This window comes from Cetorhinus maximus, chromosome 20 (assembly GCF_964194155.1).
Source record: "Cetorhinus maximus chromosome 20, sCetMax3.hap1.1, whole genome shotgun sequence".
NCBI lineage: Eukaryota > Metazoa > Chordata > Chondrichthyes > Lamniformes > Cetorhinidae > Cetorhinus > Cetorhinus maximus.
The window spans coordinates 30296047-30317862 of NC_135898.1; the positions used below are offsets into that span (position 1 = coordinate 30296047).

Below are 21816 nucleotides of genomic sequence, written 5' to 3' on the forward strand. Positions count from 1 at the left end.
GCAATGAGGGCCTCACGACTACGCCTGTCTCGTCTGGCCAGTGCAAAGGCCTCATCACCTGCACCCTTGCCTTCTAGGACCTCATCACCCTCATTCCCTTCAATTTCCTACTCATCGGAGGAGACGTGCAACTCTTGAATCTCCTCATCTTCTAGGTCTTGCCCACTTTGCATCGCCAGGTCGCGTAGCAAGCAGCAAGACACTATGATGCATGAGATCCTCTGGGGAGTGTACTGCAGTGCTCCACCAGATCTGTCCAGGCACCGGAACCTCATTTTCAAGATGCCAATGGTGTGCTCAGCCAAACTCTGGGTTGCAGCATGAGCCTCTCCTATTTTTACTTAGTTCTGTTGAAGGGTCATGAGGACTCGAAACGTCAACTTTGTTCTTCTGCGCCGATGCTGCCAGACCTGCTGAGTTTTTCCAGGTAATTCTGTTTTTGTTTTGGATTTCCAGCATCCGCAGTTTTTAGTTTTTATGCAGCATGAGCCTCGTTGTAACTTCTCTCACCAGGAGTCTGAGACCGCCGCACGGGCATCATCAGTCATGTCCTTTGCATGTGGCCCTTGTCTCTGAGGAGTCAACCCTGCATCCTGTGTAGTCCCTGGAAGATGTCAGGGGCCTGCTGAGGATGTATGAGTTGTGGACGCTTCCGGGGCAAGATGCACACACCTACATGATCCGTTTGTGATGGTCGCAGACAAGCTAAACATTGAGAGAGCGGAAGCCTTTGCAGTTTGCATACTGGACTGCTTGTTGCCAGGGAGAATTAAGAGCCACATGGGTACAATTGATGGCACTCTGCACCTGTGGGAATCTGGAAATCTGAGAAAATCCCAGTGCTTTTGCTTTCTGGCTTCCCTGATCCCTGTCAGATTTGACAAAGGTATGTGCCTTGGCAAAAAGGGTGCCTGTGACCACCTGGATACATTTGTGGGTGGAGACTTGTGAGATCCTGCACAGGTCCCAGTGGAGCCCTGGAAAGAGCCACTGCCATAGAAATTGAGCGCGACAGTAACTTTAACTGCCACTGGCAGTGGCTGCCCTCTGAGTCCCCATGGTGCCAAATCCTGCAGATGGTGGCATATGCGCGTGACCAATTCCTTTGATATGCTCAGGTGTCGGCGATAGTGATTCATGCTCATGTGCAGGTAGCACATGCTCCATCTGTAAACCCTGGGTCCAGCAATGCGCCTACGAACAACGGCTCTGTGGGGTTCATCCTCCGTGCCACCCCTTGGTCTTCAGGGTTCTGCTCCTTCCTTTGATGAGCCAGGCACCTCTGTCACATTCTCCTTCTTCTTCTCTCCTGCCTATAAGCAATCAGGCAGATGGTGAGATCATCAGATTCTATGTTCCTGAAGGTCTCCTCAGTGCCGTATCAAAGAGAGAGAGACGCAAGGGTCAGCAGTTGTTTCCTAAGGACCATTCTTGGTCAAGTCATTGCCTGTGGCTGTGTCTCAAGGTCCCTTAATGCATGCTGGAGGGTCTAGGCCACCACATGGGTGCCCAGTGTTTAGTGCGCATGATGGCTCACCATGCCCACAGCCAGCACCACCCCACACCACATGACCAAGTGGCGGCAGCTTCAGCCACTCAACTGCATCTCATCTCAGGCGCAGGCATTTTCCTAACCTGGACTCCAAGGTATTGCGGTTTGCTTGGACCATGAAGGGTAACTTTTCAATGTCAACTGAAACATAATGCAAGGGACTAGGAGCGCACCCCTCCGTCAGCGTTTGATGGCCATCTTTCCTAACAGGATCCTCAGGCTTGCCAGTGGTGCAATGGTTCTGCAGCACCATAGCACTCATTAGAGTTGGAAGTGTGCACACGAGGGGTTAACAGTAGAGGAGAATCACTGGCACTGTGAAGAACTAGTGCTGCTAGGAGCAATTGCTTGACTAGGCTAACTCCAAGCATGCCAATTGAGCTCAAGCTAAACACTCACAGCTTTGGTAGTGTGCTCATCTTTGACATGTTTTGCCATTAGCCCGGCTGTTTTCTCCACCCAGCCCCCGCATATGTTTTTGCTCAAACCTCAGTCAGTACTGCCATAATACCCCTTGGCACTGTTGCCCTTGCCCTGAGGTTGCCTTCTCACCCTTCCCCCTTTGCACTGTCGTCCTTGGTCGGAGGTTGCCTTCTCACCCTTCTCTCTCTGTGCTCTCACCTCCGAGTTCCCCTTGTAGTTGAGGTTGCCAGGTTCGTGCTTTTAAAGAAAGTTATAAATTACGCCATCGTGAAATCACGCCAAAGTGGGATTTAAATTTGACGTGTGGGGATGATTCCGGCGTGTGACCACAACAATTTGATGCTAATTGATTACAATTAAGTTCCCGATGTTCGATAGCGGGAAATGCTGCCTGCCATTGACGGATGAGGGGACAATCACATCCTGGATGTATGTTGTCGGGAAACGCAACTAGGGCCTTCTCGTGAGATTCTCTGATCTCGCCGAGCACGCCCACTGTGAACAGGGGTGGAAATTTCCGGCCATTGTGGTTTTTTTATTCATTCATGGAATGTGGGCATCACTGGCTAGGCCAGCATTTATTGCCCATCCCTATTACCCTTGAGAAGGTGGTGGTGAACTGCCTTCTTGAACTGCTGCAGTCCATGAGGTGTAGGTACACACACAGTGCTGTTAGGAGGGAGTTCCAGGATTTTGATCCAGCAACTGAAGGAATGGCGATACGTTTCCAAGTCAGGATGGTGTGTGGCTTGCAGGGGAACTTCCTGGTGGCGGTGTTCCCATGTGACGGTAAACACTCTTGAGTGAGTATTTGTGGATGGGGTGCCAATCAAGTGGGCTGTTTTTTCCTGGATAGTGTCAAACTTCTTGAGTGTTGTTGAAGTTGCACCCATCCAGGCAAGTGGAGAGTATTCCATCACAATCCTGACTTGTGCCTTGCACATGGTGGACAGGCTTTGGGGAGTCAGGAGGTGACTTTCTTATCGCAGGATTCCTAGCTTCTGACCTGCTCTTGTAGCCATAATATTTATATGGCTAGTCCAGTTCAGTTTCTGGTCAATGGTAACCCCCAGGATGTTGGTAGTGGGGGATTCAGCGATGGTAATGCCATTGAATGTCAAGGAGCAATGGTTAGATTCTCTCTTGTTGGAGATGGTCATTGCCTGGCACCTGTGTGGCGTGAATGTTACTTGCCACTTGTCAGCCCAAGCCTGGGTATTGTCCAGGTGTTGTTGCATTTGGACATGGACTGCTTCAGTACTTGTGGAGTTGTGAATGGTGCTGAACATTATGCAATCATCAACGAACATCTACACTTCTGACCTTATGATGGAAGGAAGGTCATTGGTGAAGCAGCTGAAGATGGTTGGGCCAGGACACCGAGCTGAGGAACTCCTGCAGTGATGTCTTGGTACTGAGCTGGTGGCTGTTGGGAGAGGTAATTGACTGAATTAATTAACTGAATTAACTGAAGTATTTTGGGATCATCATTGGAGATGTTTGCCTCAGCCACTCACCATCCTGACTTGGAAATATATCGCCGTTCCTTCACTGATACTGGGTCAAAATCCTGGAACTCTCTCTCTAACAGCGCTGTGGTGTACCTACACAACATGGATTACAGCAGTTGAAGAAGGCTGCTCACCACCATCTTCTCAAGGGCAATTACAGATGGGTAATAAATGCTGGCCTAGCCAGCGACCCCCACTTCCCATGAAAGAGTAAAAAAAAGTGATTATCTAGGATAGCTGTAGAGTCTGACTTCTATAACCTCTTCCTCTTTATCATAGATAGGTTTTTCCCTGATAAACGTACCCTTCTGTAAATGCTAGGTAAGACTATTACAGAACAACCTGGGGCTAGATGAGAAGAAAAAGTATTTATCCAGAGGCCTGTCAAGTGCCTTAATTTCAGAGAAAGTTGCTTGTCCATACGGTTGACCAATCTGAGTGACAAATGGGCTTAAAATCCTCTGTGTTAATGAGGTATGGGTACTTAGGCATGCCAAATTGTATTTTGACCCTTTTACTCTTTAATCTTTCTCTGAGTTTAAATAATTGATGACATTTTTATCCCATTAAGGAACTATCTCCAGGAATGTCTCTGCATACAAACATAAGTACATACGAACATACGAATTCAGAGCAGGAGTTGGTCATTTGGCTCCTTGAGCCTACTCCGCCAATCAATAAGATCATGGCTGATCTGATAGTGGCCTCAATTCCACGTTCTGCCTACCTCCAATAACCTTTGACTCCCTTTTTAGTCAAGAATCTATCTGCCTCTGCCTTAAAAATATTAATTGACTCTGCCTCCACCGCTCTCTGGGGAAGAGAGTTCCAAGGGCTGCCCTGCGGTTGAGGTGACTTGGAAGGGGTGGTGGGGGCAAGGGCTGCCCAGTGTTTGAGGCAACTTTGGCGGGGAAGGCAAGAGATGACCTGTGGTTGGGGCGACTTCGGAAGGCGAGGCAAGGGCTGCCCTGTGGTTGAGGCAGGTTGGCGTGGAGGCAGGCAAGGGCTGCCCTGCGGTTGAGGCAACTTGGGGGAGCTTGGAAAGGGCTGCCCTTCAGTTAAAGGTAGCGCACAAGCAGGTGCCGGGGTGGGTGGGCGAGGGAAGCAGCCACGCATTAGGGAAATCTTGTATAAAGTGACCATTTGTCTGCAGCTGAGACAGTTCAGGCGCAGCCACATTGATATGATTGGAATCGGGTCTCTAGCTTCGCTACCCACTCAATCAACACAGAAGCATCAAAGTGCCACCAAGCGCTCCAGAGCTTTTAACCCTTTGGGCACAGACTGCAAACTAATGAGCATTTTAGTGGACTGCAGAACAGTTGGACGACTGGACACATTGTACAATCTCCTTGCTAAAGCTGGCTGTGGAGCAGTCACTGGTGGAGGCACTCACAGCCTCTTGCAAAGTCATCATCCTGGTTTGGACCAGTGTGCCCCATGGTTCAAGCTAACAGTGCAGCCTTGCAGCGTGGGTTAGGACAATGCCTGTGCCTGAGCTGAGAGCACAGCATACCGTCCAATGGACACAGCTGCCAACCATTGATCGAGTGGAGTGAGGTGGAGGTGGTTGGGGTTTCGAGCAGGCATGCATTGCACTATGGTGGCCAAGTGGTGGCCAGCACTCTCTCAAATGCGTTAAGGGGCCTTTACGCTTAACCAAGAGAAGTTCTTAGTACACCCAAGCTAATCTATGAAGCATCGCCCTCTTTCATCCTACAGGAGGAGTACATCAGGGTCATGGAGTCTGGTGACCTAGCTGTATGCCTCGTGGCTTACAGAGAACGAAGACGACAGAGAAGAAAGCGACTAAGATGCCTGGCTGTGCAGAGGGATGAGCACCACCATCTTGAAGAAGGGGCGGCTGGGACTCACGCACACACCACAGAAGAGCCACAGCGAGCCGTTGCTGGGCGGTGCCTAGCTAGACCCAGGGTCTATAGATGCCACCTTTCATTCCTGCTGATGACCGAGAACCAGTGTCGCCAAAGACTCTGCGTGTCTAGGGAACTGGTCGGTCACATCTGCCAGCTACTGCAGGATTTGGTGCCACTGGGACATGGAGGGAATCCAAACCAGTGGCCATGAAAGTGTCTGTGGCGCTCAATTTCTACATCTGTGGCTCCTTTCAGGGCTCCACAGGTGACCACTGTGGGATATCACAAGCCTGTGCCCACAAATGCATCTATGAAGTCACGGATGCCACCTTCGTGAGGGCTGACAACTTTGTGCATTTCACCTGGGCTCAGGACAACCAGGATGCAAGAGCGATTGGATTTGCCCAGACCTCGGGTTTTCTCACGGGTGCAGGGTGCCATCGACTGCACTCACATGACGCTCAAATCTCTGCCACAACAAGCAGTCAACTATGTCAACTGCAAGGGATTCCATTCGCTGAATGTGCAGCTGGTGTGCAACCACCACAAACACATCCTGCAGGTGTGTGCATGATTTCCAGGGAGTGTGCACGACTCCTGCATTCTCATTTGGTCACAGATCCCTGAAGTCTTCCAGGGTCCATAGAAGCTGAAGGGACGGCTCCTTGGGGACAAGGGCTACCGGCTGAGGGCGTGGCTGATGACACCCATGCGGCGGCCTCAGACTGCAGCAGAGTGAAAGTGTAACAGGGCTCATGCTGCTATTCACAACTTGGTGGAGCAGAGCATCGGAATGCTGAAAATGAGGTTCTGGTGCCTGGACCAGTCTGGTGGAGCCCTGCAATGTAGCCCACAAAGGGTGTCGTGCATCATTGTTGTCTGCTGTGCCCCTTACAACCTGGCGCTCAATGGGGAGAGGAACTGGCTGAGAAAGAGATGGAGATCTCCTCCGATGAGGAGGATGCAGATAGGGATGAGGGTGATAAGGTCCTCGAAGGTGACAATTATGTGGATGAGGCCCTCGCACTGGCCAGATGAGGAAGGCGCGCTCGGGAGGCCCTCATAGCTGTTTTGTGAAGGATAATGATGAGATGCAGTGAGGAGATACCATAGATCCTCACATTGCATCTATGAATTTTTGACTCCAGTCTGGCTAGTGGCAACGCACATATCCTCTGTGATAATGCTATGTCATGGAGACACAGTGAAGGCCCTAAAAGTCGCCCTATTGCAGGAGGATGATGATGACATGCAGTGAGGACACTCCATAGATTTTCACTTAGCCTCAGAATGCCTGACTTCTGTCTGGCTGAGGGCAGCTCGCTTGCACTCTGTGATCAGGGTCATATCATAGAGGCGCAGCATTGAAACTTTAAAAGCATCTGATCCTTTGTCTACCTTCAGCACCTGAGTCCTTCAGGAGCACAGCATCACTGGTCACAGATGCTGAAGAGATGGGGGCCAGCCCCACGTTAAAGGTGCTGAGAGCACACAGATAGAATGACAGTGAATGCCGTCAGTGAATGCCCATAACATTCTGGCAGCAATGACAAGCACCGTTGAGCTGCAGGCATCAGTAATGTGTCCAAGGAGTTGTGAGGCAGGAACATCACCTTGTTTTGAAGGCTGCACAAAGCACAAGGAAGAGGCCCTGGACTGAGACACCTGCCTTTATCTTGTGCAGAAAGGTTTCACATCTGAGTGACACGAACACTGCTCATCAGAACAAGAAGCCATAGCAGGGAGACATTCTTGGGAGTTTATTGACAATAGTGAACAGTATGTACAAGTGATTAACACCTGTGTCCAGGCTGTGCAACTTGTTCTTCTTAACTTTCCTAACCCCGCCGCTACATTTTGGTGCTCTCCAGACATCCACAGCAGAGGTGGAGGCAGCCTGCTGACTGTAACATCTTGTCTGTGATGACCTTGGCGGGTGTAGTCTGGAGGGCCATGACGTGGAGGGCTCCGCTCTGCTTTTGGGGTCCTGTGAGTGCACTCCTCTGAGGGGTGCAGCTGCCATCCATTCCTGATATTCCTGAGCTTGCGTTTGCAGCTCCGACAACTGTGACATGACCGAGTCTAGAGGCTCGTCATTCAACTCGGATTCAGCAAATTTCTGGCCTCCAGCAGTCCTCCGAGTGCCGGACACCTGGGAAGTCCCTACCTCCGCCTGCTGCGGATCAGACAGTGTGATGTGCTCACCAGATTGTGATCCATAGGCTACTGTAAAGCTAGGACCCACCAAGGTGTGTGTGTCTGTGCTGGTGGAGAGTGTGGCTGAGCGCTGTGATGGGACTTCAAGGAGAGTGCCTCCAGATTCCTCTTCAGAGGTTTCTTCGGGGCTTGATTGGAGGCCTTGGGTCATGGACTCCGACGGCTGTTTCCCAGATGTGCCTGCGAAAGCAAGGGGAAATAATTAGTGCATGGCAGTGGCCTGTGAAACAGGACACTTCACTCACAGCATGGTTGTCTGATGGATGTTGCACTAATGGACCCTCACTTGGTAGAACACTGCCGACCTCACCATCAACACAGGAACGGTCCAAATCCTCTCCAGCCAGCCGAATGGCTTTGTTTTCAAAGACTGTGAGGACCTTAATTTCAGGCATTCCTGCACCGGTCTGCACTCTCTCCCTCTTGTTGTGTGCCAGCTTGTCTTACATGAATAGAGATGGAGAGTATAAGCAGGATGCCTGCCAGGCCAGATGATAAGTATGTCTAGCATGTGTGGGTGGCGACTGGTCCCATGGAGGGGATGAGGACAATGAAGGTGTGTGTGAGGTGATGTCTCTTGTACCGGCAGTGTGAGGGTCCTGTGGATGTGGTTTGTGAGTGTGTGAGTTGAGAGTGATGAGAAGAGTGACTTCCCTTGGTGGAACGGAGGAGATTGTTCATCTGCTTATGGCACTGGGTGGCTGTCCTCTTTTGTAGGGCTTTGATGCTGACCACCCCTGCCACTGCCTCCCAAGCCCGATTAGTGAGGTTGCTGCTCATCCTGTGGCCAGAAGTGGGGTAGAGGACATCATTGCAAGCCTTGACTGTGTCCAAAAGGTACTTGTGGGACGTGTCATTGAACCTGGGGGCTGCAGTCTTTTTGCCTTTCAGGGGCATGTCTTCTTTGCAGCAGTTGTGGGCTGGAAGCATTGAGAGGTGTGTGCACGGCTGGACTTTGAACATGGCGCCCGGCATGCTGAAGCGGCGAAGTAGTTGCATGATGGGTGAATGAAAGCCCGCCCGCCATGGAGATGGCGAGTTTCGCGGGAATGCAGAATTAATGCGGCGGGTTTGGGAGGATACGACATGGAAAGCTGTCATTGTGGCTGGCAATTAAAACGTCGTTTCACCCGCCTGCTACCGCACTTAGTGCAAATCTGGGACGATTCCGTCGTTTCCCTTTTCAGACTGCTATGTCCTCTTTGTAACTTACTTTCCTTTCTATCTTAGTGCCATCAGCAAATTCAGCTACCATACATTCATCCATGTCATTGATATCAATTGTAAATAGTTGAGGCCCCAGCACTGATCCCTGTGGCGCTCTATTTATCACATCTTGCCAACTCAAAAAAGACCCATTTATCCCTACTTTCTGCTTCCTGTTAGTTAACCAATCCTCCAAACATGCCAATATTTTACCTCCCTATACCATGAATTCTTATTTTGCACAGTAACCTTTGACATGGCACCTTGTCAAATACCTTTTGGAAATCTAAGTACAGATATCCACAGATTCCCCTTTTTCCACGTTGCTTGCTACTTCCTCAAAGAAAACCAATAAATGAGTCAAACATGATTTCTCTTTCACAAAACCATGTTGATTCTACTTGCATGATTACATTGAGATTTTCTAAGTGCTCCGCCATAACCTCCTTAATAATAGATTCCAGCAGTTTCCGATAATGTTAAGCTAACTGATCTGTAGTTTCCTGTTTTCTGCTCCTTCCTTTCTTGAACAGAGGAGTCACATTCGCCACTTTCCAATCTGATGCAGCCTCTCTAGAATCTAGGGAATCTTGGAAAATTAAAACCAGTGCACCTACTATCTCAGCAGCCACTTCTTTTAAGACTCTAGGATGTGGTCCATCAGGACCTAGGAACTTGTTGGCTTTTAGTTCTAATAATTTTCTCAGTACCCTTTCCCTGGTAATTGTAATTATTTTCAATCACCAATAAGGAATGCTTTAGTTATATCTACAAGCCTTCATGGTTTTAATTACTTCTTGTTTCTGTGGCTTTTCCAGCATTCATTGTGTTTTGCGGACAAGCTGAAACTCCATCTTAAGGACATATTTCAGACAATTACAAGGTATTTTCCCCACTCTAAACAAAAACCCCTAGAAACTAAAGAGAAATATGCCATTAGCTCAGGTGGTTGAAAGATATTGATGCACATTGAAGAATTAGGTATACTTCACACGATCAGACTGCACAATCAACATTAAGAGACAGTACTGAGCAAAAACATAGCCCAGAATTTTACGTTGATCGGGTGGGCACGTGCCCGACCCGAACACACGTGAAATTGTGCGAAATGATGTCGGGTGTGTGTCCCGACATCATCGTATACGTGAGCAATATTGAGGTCAGCAAGCATGCACAGGAGTCAGAGCCGCACCGGCCAACAATTAAAGGGCCAATTAAGGCCATTAAAAATCCTATTGCCCATGATTTTACGTTGCCCGTCCAATTTCGCACTCGTCACATGGGCAAAATAGGCAGGCGGGCAGCCCATTTTTAATGAAACCCCATCAAGGGCAGGATAAAAAGGGTCTGGAGTATTGCCATTGTGAATAGTGAGGAGTTTAGGAGATAGTTTGCTGTTGGTTGCTTAGTGAAACCTGACAATTTTATCTTTGTTTTGAGCTTCAGTCTTTGCATTGCTAACCTTCATTTCAGGACTCATTGGTGTCACCAATGCCCCTGGAGGATTTATACTGTGTGAACCCTTCCAGTAACCAGACAGTCCCCGCATCCAGGGTGCCATTGACTGCACACATGTGGCCATCAAGGCGCCAGCGAGTGAGCCGGGTGCCTTCGTCAACAGGAAGAGCTTCCACTCCATGAGCGTCCAGATAGTTTGTACCATAAGACACAGATTCTACAAGTCTGTGCAAGGTACCCTGGCAGCCCCCATGACGCATACATTTTCCGACACTCACAGGTGCCAAGGCTGTTCATGGTTCCAGCTCGACTGGATGGATGGCTGCTGGGTGACATGGGCTATCCATTGAAAAGGTGGCTTATGACGCCTGTCCAGCATCCAAGAACATAGGCAGAGCAGAGGTAAAATAGGAGTCATACCTCCACGAAGGCAGTGATAGAGAGGACCATCGGTCTGCTGAAGATGAGATTCAGATGCCTGGACTGTTCAGGGGGCACTTCAATACCCTCCAGAATGTGTGTTTCTGATAGTCATTGCATGCTGCACTCTCCACAATCTAAGTCTGGCAAGGGGGGGAACCCGCTGGAAGAAGAGGATCTTGAGGCAGCTCACCAGGCCACAGATATGAGTCCAGTGGTGGATCAGAAGAGGAGCCTGTGGAAGAACATAGTGAGGACGTGGAAGCAGACCTCTGGAAACTTCATGGAGGCAGGGACACCAGTGAGGCCTTGATTCAACGCTCCTTCAGCTAGTCTGTCAAGGCACTGCTTCCACCTCATGCTAGGGGTGTCGCCTCCTTACTAAATGTTTGAAATGACCTATTGCAAAGTCCACTCAGTGCCTGTGCAATAAAGTTTAGAGCCACTCACGTCCAGCATGAGATACTGGCATGCCCTGCACCTACGAAACAAGTGAAACATACTCAGACCATTAACACAAAGTTTATATAATGTTGGCACTCACAGAAAATGAACGTAACAATATAAGGTGTTAATGGTCACAGCAGTAAACAAATTAACAAAACATGGCAGAACAGAAGATCACCCGTGAAAAGTCTCTCTTGTGCCCATGGAGCCTTAAACTTATGTTTGCGAGTGCTACGTCTTGGTGACCCCCTTTGCTGGCAGTGGCATTGGAGGCAGCCTGCTGTCTGTGCTGTGCTGTTGGCCCTGATGACCTTGGCAGTTATCCTCTGGCCAGTGGAGCCTGTACAAGCCCCACCTGGGAGGGAGAGTCCAACACCAAAGCTAGGCACTCGTCAGTCATCGTGGCCTCATCAGATATCACAGTCACTGGCAGAGGGGTGGAAGAGCTGCTGCCGTCATCCAGAGTGCCCTGAGAGGAGCCCGCAGAGATGACAAGAAGCCCATGCACCAACGTGAGGTCGGTCTGGACCTCCCTGCTCACCATTGATGGGCGGGCACCTAGCAGAGATACTAGGTGCCTCATCCATCTCACACACTGGCAGTGACCTCCTGAGATCATTGCCTGTGCGAGGGCTTGCAGGTCGCAACCCCAGGAACACCTGATTCTGTTCCTGGAGCTGCCTCGCCATGAGAGTCATCACTGTCTCAATGGAGGAGGCAGTGACCTCCTCCACAAAGATTGCCAGGCACTCATTCGAGAAGCAGGGACCTAGTGCCCGCAGGACTTGCCCTCTCCTCTGACGTGTCCAGCAGGTGCAAATGCCATTGTAGCTGACAAAAAATGTTTCATCAAACAAAGCTACAAAGTGTCCCCTGGCAGCCTTCAGGGAGCTGCCTCTGTTGCTTTTAAATCCCCCCCTGGGTGGCCATTGGACCCAGTGCCCGACAGGCTCCCACCCCCGCCCAGCCCTTCCGACCATTGAGCAGACGCATTTCACGCTGGGCGGCCCTTAATTGGCTACCCAGCATGAAATCGCTTTGGAAACACGATCTCACTCAAGAGCGGATTATACGTCTGCTTCTGGGCCCGCCAACCTTGCGCGCATGCCAAGCGTGAAACTCAGGCCCTAGGAGGACTCTGGTATGATTCCTTAAAACTATGTCAGGCTGTTGTTTATCATAGAAGCCATAGACAATTTACAACAGAGAAGGAAGCCATTTGGCCCATCATGGCCATTGACATGGGCTGCCATCTCTATCTATGCTTTCTTGGTCAGGTGCAGTGTCCCCCTCTTGCCATCTCTGAGGATGAGGATGTCCTGTCTGGCACTGACCTCCTCCACAAAGATTGCCAGGCACTCATTCGAGAAGTCAGTCAATTAGTCTGTAGGACAGATCTCCCAATTTTGGCACAAATCCCCTGATGTCAGTGAGGAGGACTTTGCAGGGTTGACTGGACATGGCCTGCCTTTGTGCCTGGGTCGATACTGGGTGGTCTATCCAGTTTTATTCTTAACTGACTTTCTGTAGCAGTTTGATACAACTGAGTGGATTGCTAGACCATTTCGCAGGACAGTTAAGAGTCAACCACAGTGCTGTGGATCTGGAATCACATGTAGGTCAAACTGGGTAAGGACTGCAGATTTCCTCCCCTGAGTGACATTAGTGAACCAGATGGGTTTTTAGGACAATCTGGTAGTGTCATGACCATTATTAATTAGACTAGCCTTTTATTTCAGATTTATTAATTCATTGAATTTGAATTACCCCAACTACTGTGGAAATTGAATTCATGTCATCTGATCAGGATTACCAGTCCAAAACATTATCAGCATGCTACCATCCCTGCAAATTTAGTATCTGTTCTAGATTGTGAACTGTGTGAAGGATGACAATGATTCTGCATAGTGCTTCACCTTTGTGCTGTTGGATTATATGTGATGCCTAATTTCTAAGTTATCCTGTAGCATATACTGACAGGATGCTGAGTTTTATAGACAACATGCTGGCATCTTCGAGACTTGCATTGCAATATGTGATTCAGCCACAGCAAGCAGCATAGTGGCCAACTAATGCTGCATGCTTTTTGCCACTCCGTCCTAAGCCTTCTGCATCATGTCTCAAAGTGGGCACCTGTCTCCCCGATTTCTTGTAGTAAGGTTTATAATGACTGGCTGAGAACTCTTTTTTTCTCTCGCTTGCTCTGAAATTCCTAATCCTGCAGTTTCTTTCAGTAGACATCTATGCTTATCAACCCACTACTTGACTATTTGTTCAAATGCTTCCTGGTGCAGTTCACTGCTGATTAAAATTAGTATGTCATTTTTTATTGACTGACTAGCTGTTTAGCAAATATAGCCCACATTTTAGCCCAAAAATAAAATATGAGAAATCCAGCACAAGTAAATTGTCCCAAATACTTTTAGTAACCCATGAGTAGCACCAACAACTTATTCTATGAAGATTGATGACAAGTATTGTTTTAATTAAATTTTAAAGTTCTGCCTCACAGGACGATATTATCATGGGAACGTTGACTGTTAGAGAGAATTTGCTGTTCTCTGCAGCATTACGATTACCTAGTTCAATCCGGTTCAAGGAGAAAGAAGAAAGGGTGGATCAAATCATCTCTGAACTTGGACTAACCAAGGTTTCTGACAGCAAGGTATGATAGAGAACAGCTGGTCCAATGACCAAATAGTACTTCAAGAAAAGCTGGGGAAATCACTGATAAAATTACTGAGAACAAATTACTATAGTTGTGTAAGGTATTTAGTTTTCACTCATCCACTTTTTACACTTAAATTTTCAAAACATTTAATCAATTTATCACAACCATGTAAAATGTATATCTTCAAAGTGAGCTAAGAACGTGCGTGTGTGTGTTTGTAGTCACCTTTTTTAAAACTAATCAGCAGCAAAACTTTAGTCTTTGTTTATTACAAAACTACTGCTGTAAGTTACTTAAGTAAAAGTAATAAAGTTATTAATTAAATACATACAAAGATTAAATGCAGATAAGGTTAAAAGATACTTATAAAGATGAGATTCAGTTCAGTCCTTTAAGATAGTGTTGTAGGCCCATAACTTGCAATTGAAATGTTGGTTGTCTGGACAGAAAGGTTGAAGTTGAAGAGTTGTGTTCATCAACTGAGATAGATTCTGTAGTGGAATAGATTTTGTAGGTGGGCTCACCAGGTCAGCAGATTTTTGGGAGAGAGAGAAGGTTTCTTGATCCTCACTAGTTATGCAGTCAAGGGACTTGCAGATTGCCTGAACACTTTCGACAGAACAGCAGGTGATTTCTGAATAACTTCTTCTTTGCCCTCGCTTGGACAAGAATTCTCTCGTCTGTCTGAGTTCTCCCTGGGGTTCTGCACAAAATGGTTGTCCTCAGTCAGACTTTATACAGTTCAAAACACAAAACAGCTGCTATCCCAAACTGTTGAATCATGTTTCCATATTGGGGTATTGGGTTAACTCAGGTCCAGGCATAGTTGCATCCATATAATATAAAAGCAAAATACTGCAGATGCTGGAAATCTGAAACAAAAACAGAAAATGCTGGAAAAATCAGCAGGTCTGACAGTATCTGTGGAGAGAGATACAGAGTTAACGTTTCGAGTCCATATGACGCTTCTTCAGAGTTGAAGAGAAGTGGAAATGTGATGACATTTATACTGTTTAAGGAGGGGGGAGCAGGTGAAGCTGGATAGAGGCCAGCGATAGGTGGGGGCAATATAGCATATAATTAAAAAGCCATCCCGGCAGGCTCTTGGAACCCCACCGTATCATCCGTCCAAGTCAGTGGGAAAGCACGCCAACGTGTTTCACAACAGCACACAGGCGACGTGCACTTGGCTGCCTTCACTTTGGGAGAACTGAGGTGGGTGAGCAGCAGCGTTTTCCAGCTTGCCTGTTGTTTACAGGCCTCAAGGGCGCCGGGGGGGCGGGGGAAAATGATGTCTGGCCCCGCTGGTGTCTGCTGAGGGGTGGAGGTTGTCTGGGGGCAAGTGCTGGCCAGCCTCGGAGGTGACTGCTGGGGGGAGGGGCTCAAGTGCTGCCCTGGCCTGCATTCCATGCACAGGCAATTGAGGTGGGGGTAGGGTCAGCGAGGGAAATGGCCATGCATTAGGGATACCTGTATAAACTGACCATGCCTCTGCAACTAAGACAGATCAGGCGCAGCCACAGTGATATGATTGGGGTCAGGCTCCTAGCCTGCCTGCCCATGCAAGCATCACGGAGGCACCAAAGGGCCACCAAGCGCTCCATCTCAGAGACATAGGGCCATCTCAGAGACGCAGCCATGAAACTTTAGACGCATCTGATGCTGTGTCCGCCTTCAGCACCTCAGCCCTTCAGGAGCTGGTGCACAGCATCACTGGTCACAGATGCTGGTGTGATGGGGGCCAGCCCCACCTTAAAGGTGCTGAGAGCATACAGAGAGTATGAGAGAACTCTGTGGCGCCTGCCCACTACATTCTGGCAGCAATGACCAGCACTGCCGAGGTGCTGGCATCAGTAATGTTTCCAGGGAGTGTGAGGCTTGACCATCACTGTGGTCTGAAGGCCGCACAGAGCACAGGGAAGAAACCCTGGACTGAGCCTTTTATCTTGTGCAGAAAGATCTGAGTGACAAGAACACTGCTCATCAGAACAAGGAGCCATAGGCAGGGAGACATTTTTGGGAGTTTATTGACAATAGTGAACATTATGTACAAGTGATCAACACCCATGCTCAGGCTGTGCAACTAATTCTCCTTAACTGTCTTAACCCTGCTGTTATGTCTTGGTGCTCCCCGGACATCCACAGCGGAGGTGGAGGCAGCCTGCTGACTGTGATGCCCTGTCTGTGATGACTTTGGTGGGTGTCCTCTGAAGAACTGAGATTTGGAGGGCCCCGGCCTGCTTTCGGGGTCCTGCTGTGTGGCAGTGGCACCCTCCTCGGCCTGTGAAGCTGGATCTATGGAGATCACAGTAAGAGGGGAGTCAGTTGGGCCGCTCACTCCCAGAGTCAACTGGGTGGATGGCCCCGGAGCGTGCACCTGCTAACCCTCCTCCCAATGGGTGCCTGAGGGCCCCTGGCTGACTCCGTGAGCGGAAGGGGTAGCTGGAGTGAAATCGAGCTGCCCAGCTCCCCTCTCGCATGTTGGAGGCCAACTCTGACATCAGTGATGGAGTTAAGCCCACACAGCAGTGCAGGAGTTAACGTCCTGGACCAAGGTCTCCATGGCGGCCGCCATCCTGCCACTGTTGACCTCGGTGCGTTGCAATGCCGGCGCTATCACCTCAGCCCGAAAACGGATGGACTCCTCCATCATGCCTTGTAATCTGAGGAGTGCAGCGGCCATCCCTTCCTGATGTTCCCGAGCTTGCCTTTGCAGCTCCAGCAACTGTGCCATGACCGAGTCCAGAGGCTCATCATCTAACTCGGACTCAGCAATGTTCTGGCCTCCAGCAGTACTCCGAGTGCCGGGGACCTGGGAAGTCCCTGCCTCCGCCTGCTGTGGATCAGAAAGTGCAATGTGCTCACCAAGTTGTGGTCCCAAGGCTACTCCAAAGATAGGCCCCACCGAGATGTGTGTCTTTGTGCTGGTGGAGGGTGTCGGTGAGTGCTGTGACAGGACTTCACCTCAGGGAGGGTGCCTTCAGATTCCTCTTCAGAGGTTTCTTCGGAGCTTCTTGGATGCTCTGGGTTGTGGACTCTGTCTGCTGCTTTCCAGATGTGCCTGTGAAAGCAAGGGGAGATAATTAGTGCATTGCAGTGGCCTGTGAAAGAGGACACATCACTCATGGCATGGTTATCTGGTGGATGCTGCACTGCTGGATCCTCACTTGGCAGAGCAGTGCCGACCTCACTGTCAGCACAGGACCGGTCCCGGTCATCACTGGCCAGCTAGATGGCTCTGTTTCCAAATTCTGTCAGAACTTTGAATTCCGCATCCCTCCACCTGTCTGTGACCTTTTCCCCCTGTTGTGTGCCAGTTTGTCCTGCATGGACAGAGATGGGGAGAGTGTATCAAGACGCCTGCCGGCCAGATGATAAATATGCTTGGCCTGTGTGGGTGGTGCGTGGTCCCATGGTCGGGATAAGGACCATGATGGTGTGTGTGAAAGAGTGAATGGTGATGTCCCTTGCACTGGCAGTGAGTGAGGACCCTGTGGATGTGTGATGGGTTTGTGAATGTGTGAGTTGGAAGTGATGAAAAGAGTGACTTACCCTGGCGGAATGGAGGACATCATTCATCCTTTTGCGGCACTGGGTGGCTGTCCTCTTCTGAAAGGCATTGGCACTGACCACTGCTGCCACCGCCTCCCAAGCCAGATTGGTGACATTGCTACCCATCCTGCAGGGGGGTTAAATGCAGTGAGCCATTCAAAAGTCCATTGACTTCATTGGGACCGTAAAATCCCACCATCGTAAAATTGTGCTCAATGACTGAGCATTCACACCCCCTATGGGGGTAGAGAATTCCAAAGATTCACAACCCTCTGAAATCCCACTCCTTTGTGAATGCCTACCGGGGTTCCTTTAAATACTCAGCCGCCATTGACAGGTTCAGCACATCAACTCACCTGCTCTCTCTAATTGGTTAGGCAATATGGAAGTGGGATGCCAATGCCGTGGCTGAGTTAAACAGCCATGGCAAAGCCTAATCCAGCACCAATTGGGTTCCCGACCTGCGACAGATCCCGCTATTTCAGCAGGGATTATGGTTTGAAAATTCCGCCCTGTACAGTGGTTTTCCCTCCACATTGGTGGCCTGGCTGCTGAGGCCATTCTTTAATCTGAAACTTTTAAAAGTTGCAGAAGGCACCTCAAGATGAAGGCACTCTCTCTCTCTCTCTCTCTCTCCCTCCCTCACCTGAACTACAGGCTGCTGCTCCTTCTGAACTGGAGGGCCACTTATTGGTTCTCCAGTTTGAGAGCCCACCTACCATCCTCAGTTGGAGCCAAGCGTGCCTTCTGGCCACTAATTGATCAATTCATGGAAAATCACTGCCTGTTGACCGTTTCCCACAAAGTGCAGAGTCATGACCCCCATTTGATTTCTGATCCTGCTGCAAATCTCTGCATTTATTTATTCCCCATTATAATTCCTCTCATCTCAGCCTCTTTACTTCTACTACTCTCTTCCTTTGTACATACTTGTAAAAGCGCTTACAAGTTTTTTTATGTTTCTGGTTAGCTTACTTTCATTCTCCCTCTTTATCAATTTTTTGGTCACCCTGATAATTAAAACTCGTTCAGTCCTCAGGCATACAACTTAGCAATATTGTAAGCTTCTTTTAATCTAATGCTATCCTTAACATACAAGCAAGTGATTTAGAAGGCAGATGGAATGTTGGCATTTATTGCAAGGAGAATTGAGTCCTTACTATGCTTGAGTACTTAGTGTTGCTACAGCTGTACATAGCCTTAGCGAGACCGCATCTGGTTTATTGTGTATAATTTTGGTCTCCTTACTCAAGAAATTATATCATTGCATTAGAAGCTGTTCAGAGAAGGTTCACTTGACTGATTCCTGGGTTGAAGAGTTTGTTTTATGAGGAAAGGTTGAGCAAGTTGGGCATGTACCCATTGGAATTTAGAAAAATGGGAGGTAATCTTATTGAAACACATAAGATTCTGAAGAGGCTTGACAGGGTGGATGCTGAGAGAAGGTTTCCTCTTGTGTGGGAGTCTAGAACTAGGGGACACAGTTTAAAAATTAGGGGTATCCCATTTAGGATGGAAGTGAGGAGATTTTCTTTTCTCTCAGAGGGACATTAGTCTGTGGAATTCTCTTCCCAAGAGAGAAGTAGAGGCTGGGTCTTTGAATATATTCAAGACTGAGCGAGATAGAGTTTTGATTGACAAGGGAACCAAGGGTTATGGGAGCAGACAGGAAAGTGGAGTTGAGACCTCAGTCAGATCTGCCATGATCTTCTTGAATGGTGGAGCAGGCTTGAGGATTCGAATGGCCTATTCGTGCTCCTAGTTCTAGTGTTCTTGTGTTAACCTCTCCAGTGAGCCATCTCCATGGCCTTTGGGCTTTGTTGAAAATAGGCTTTCGACTCCCAAACCAAAGCAATGAAGAATCATACACACATTCCTCCAACACCTCTAACCAAACCCTCATTAAACCCTTACAGTGGATGTAGATGAAGATGATGGTCTGTCACAGCAAAAGGAACTGATATAACCATGCTACCACACATACCTCCGTTTCACAGAAAATAAGATGCAGCACTGCCTGTTAAACAGTGTGGACTCATATCAATTTTCTTTATAGTATCACATGGTAATGGTAAAGCTGAATTTCTTTTAATGTCATTGATTTACAACTGGCTATTACTGAAGAAAGAAACCTAATGCAGAAACCTTTGGTAATCACAGAATCACAGAATTGTTATGGTGTAGAAGGAGGCCATTCAGCCCATCATGTCTGCAGCGGCTCTCTGAGCATTTTAACTTAGTGCCAATCTCCTTCCTTTTCCCCCTAACCCTGCACATTGTTTCTACTTAAATAATCAGCCAATGCCATCTTGAATGCCTCAATTGAACCTGCCTCCACCACACTTCTGAACCCTAACTCCTAGCTGTGTGAAAAAGTTTTTTCTCACCTTGCATTTGCTTCTTTTGCAGAACACTGTAAAACTGTGCCCTCTGGTTCTCGATCCATTTATGAGCGGGAACAGTTTCTTCCTATCTGCTCTGTCCAAATCCTTCATGATTTTGAAAATTTCTGTCATGTCCCCTCTTAGCCAATACCAACCCCTGGGGAACTCCATGACAAACCTTCTTCCAGCCTGAAAAATACCCATTAACCATTACTCTCTGTTTCATATCTGTCAGCCAATTTTGTATCCAAGTTGTTACTGTCTCTTTTATTCCATGACCTATAACTTTCCTCACAAGTCTGTTGTGTGACACTGTATCAAACGCCTTTTGGAAGTCCATATACCACATCAACGGCCTTGCCCTCATTAACCATCTCTGTTACCCATTCAAAAAACTCCAGCAAGTTAGTTAGACACGATTTTCCTTTAACAAATCCATGCTGACTCTTTCGAATCAATCCACATTTTTCCATTTGACTATAAATTCTATCCCGAATAATTGTTTCCAGAAGCTACCCCACCACCGAAGTTAAACTGACTGGTCTGTAATTGCAGGACAGATCTTTACAACTTTTTTTGAACAAGCCATAATGTTTGCAATTCTCCAGTCCTCCGGCACCTCCACAGAACATTGAAAGATTATTGCCAGTGCCTCTGCAATTTCCACTCTCACTTCCTTTAATATTCTCAGATGCTTCTCTCCCGGTACCTTATCAACTTTAAGTACCGACAGCTTATCCAATACCTCCTCCTTATCAATTTTAAACCCTTCTAGTGGCTGAGTTTCCTCCTCTGTCACCATGACCTGGGCAGCATCTGCCTCATAAGTAAAGATAGATGTAAAGTATTCATTTAACACCTCAGCCATGCCTCTTGCCTCTATGTGTAAATCCCCTTTTTGTTCCCTAATTGGCCCTATTCCTCCTTTTACCACCCTTTTACTATTGATGTGCTTATAGAATACTTGGAGATTTCCTTTTATGTTAGCTGCCAGCTTTTTTTCATAATCCCTCTTTGCTTCTCATATTTGCTTTTTCACATCCCTTCTGAACCTTCTGCATTCAGCTTGGTTCTAAATTGTGTTTGCTACCTGACAACTGTCGTAAGCACACTTTTTCTTCCTTAACTTAATTTCTATCTCCTTTGTCATCCAGGGGGCTCTGGATTTGTTTGTCCTACCTTTCCCTTTTGAGGGAACAGACTTTAACTGTGCCCAAACCATCTCCTCTTTGAAGGCAGCCCATTGTTCAGCCACTGTTTTTCCCACCAACCTTTGATTCCAGTCCATCTGGCCCAGCTCTGTTCTTAGGCCATTGATTATTGTTACTTTGGATTGACCAGTGTCGTTTTCCATTTTCCACCATCATCCTAAACCTTATGATACAATGGTCACTGTCCCCTAAATGTTCCCCCACTGTCACTTGATCTACTTGGTCAACTTCATTCCCAAGAACCAGGTCTAGCAGTGCCCCCTTTCTTTTTGGTCAGGACACATACTGCTGTAGGAAATTCTCCTGAACACAATTAGGAACGCTTGTCCCTCAATGCCCCTATCAATACCTCAATACCACTATCCCAGTCTAAATACGGGTAATTAAAGTCCCCCATTATAACTACTCTATGACATTTACACCTCTCTGTAATTTTCTTGCAGATTTGTTCCTCTATGTCCTTCCCACTAGCTGGTGGCCTATACATTACACTGAGCAATGTAATTGCACCCTTCTTATTCCTTGGCTCTAGCTAAGTTGATTCTCTCTGTGAATCCTCTGACACATTCCCTTTCTCCAGTACTGCAATACTCTCCTTAACCAAAAACGCCACCCCTCCTCTTTTTTCCCCTTTCCTATCTTTTCTGAACACCTTGTAACCAGGAATATTTAACACCCAGATCTGCCCTTCATTAAGCCAGGTCTCCGTAATCGCCACAACATCATAATCCCACTAGACAATCTGTGCCTGTAACTCCCCAATTTTATTAACAATCCTTCGTGCATTCACATACATGCAGTATATCCCTGATTTAGACATCATTACTTGCTCCCTTACTCTGACTCCATCTATTAACTTGTTATTCTCTATTTTAGTGCTATCTGCC

At 47.9% G+C, this 21816-nt stretch overlaps 1 protein-coding gene across 1 annotated transcript in view; it reads left to right on the forward strand.

Moving 5' to 3' along the window:
• LOC144694763 (broad substrate specificity ATP-binding cassette transporter ABCG2-like) overlaps nucleotides 1–21816 on the forward strand; it is a 165145-nt gene that overhangs the window by 17198 nt on the left and 126131 nt on the right. Inside the window, exon 3 of the mRNA XM_078565338.1 lies at nucleotides 13624–13776. Within this exon, the coding sequence (XP_078421464.1) occupies nucleotides 13624–13776 (153 nt within the window). The remainder of the gene's footprint in view (nucleotides 1–13623; nucleotides 13777–21816) is intronic.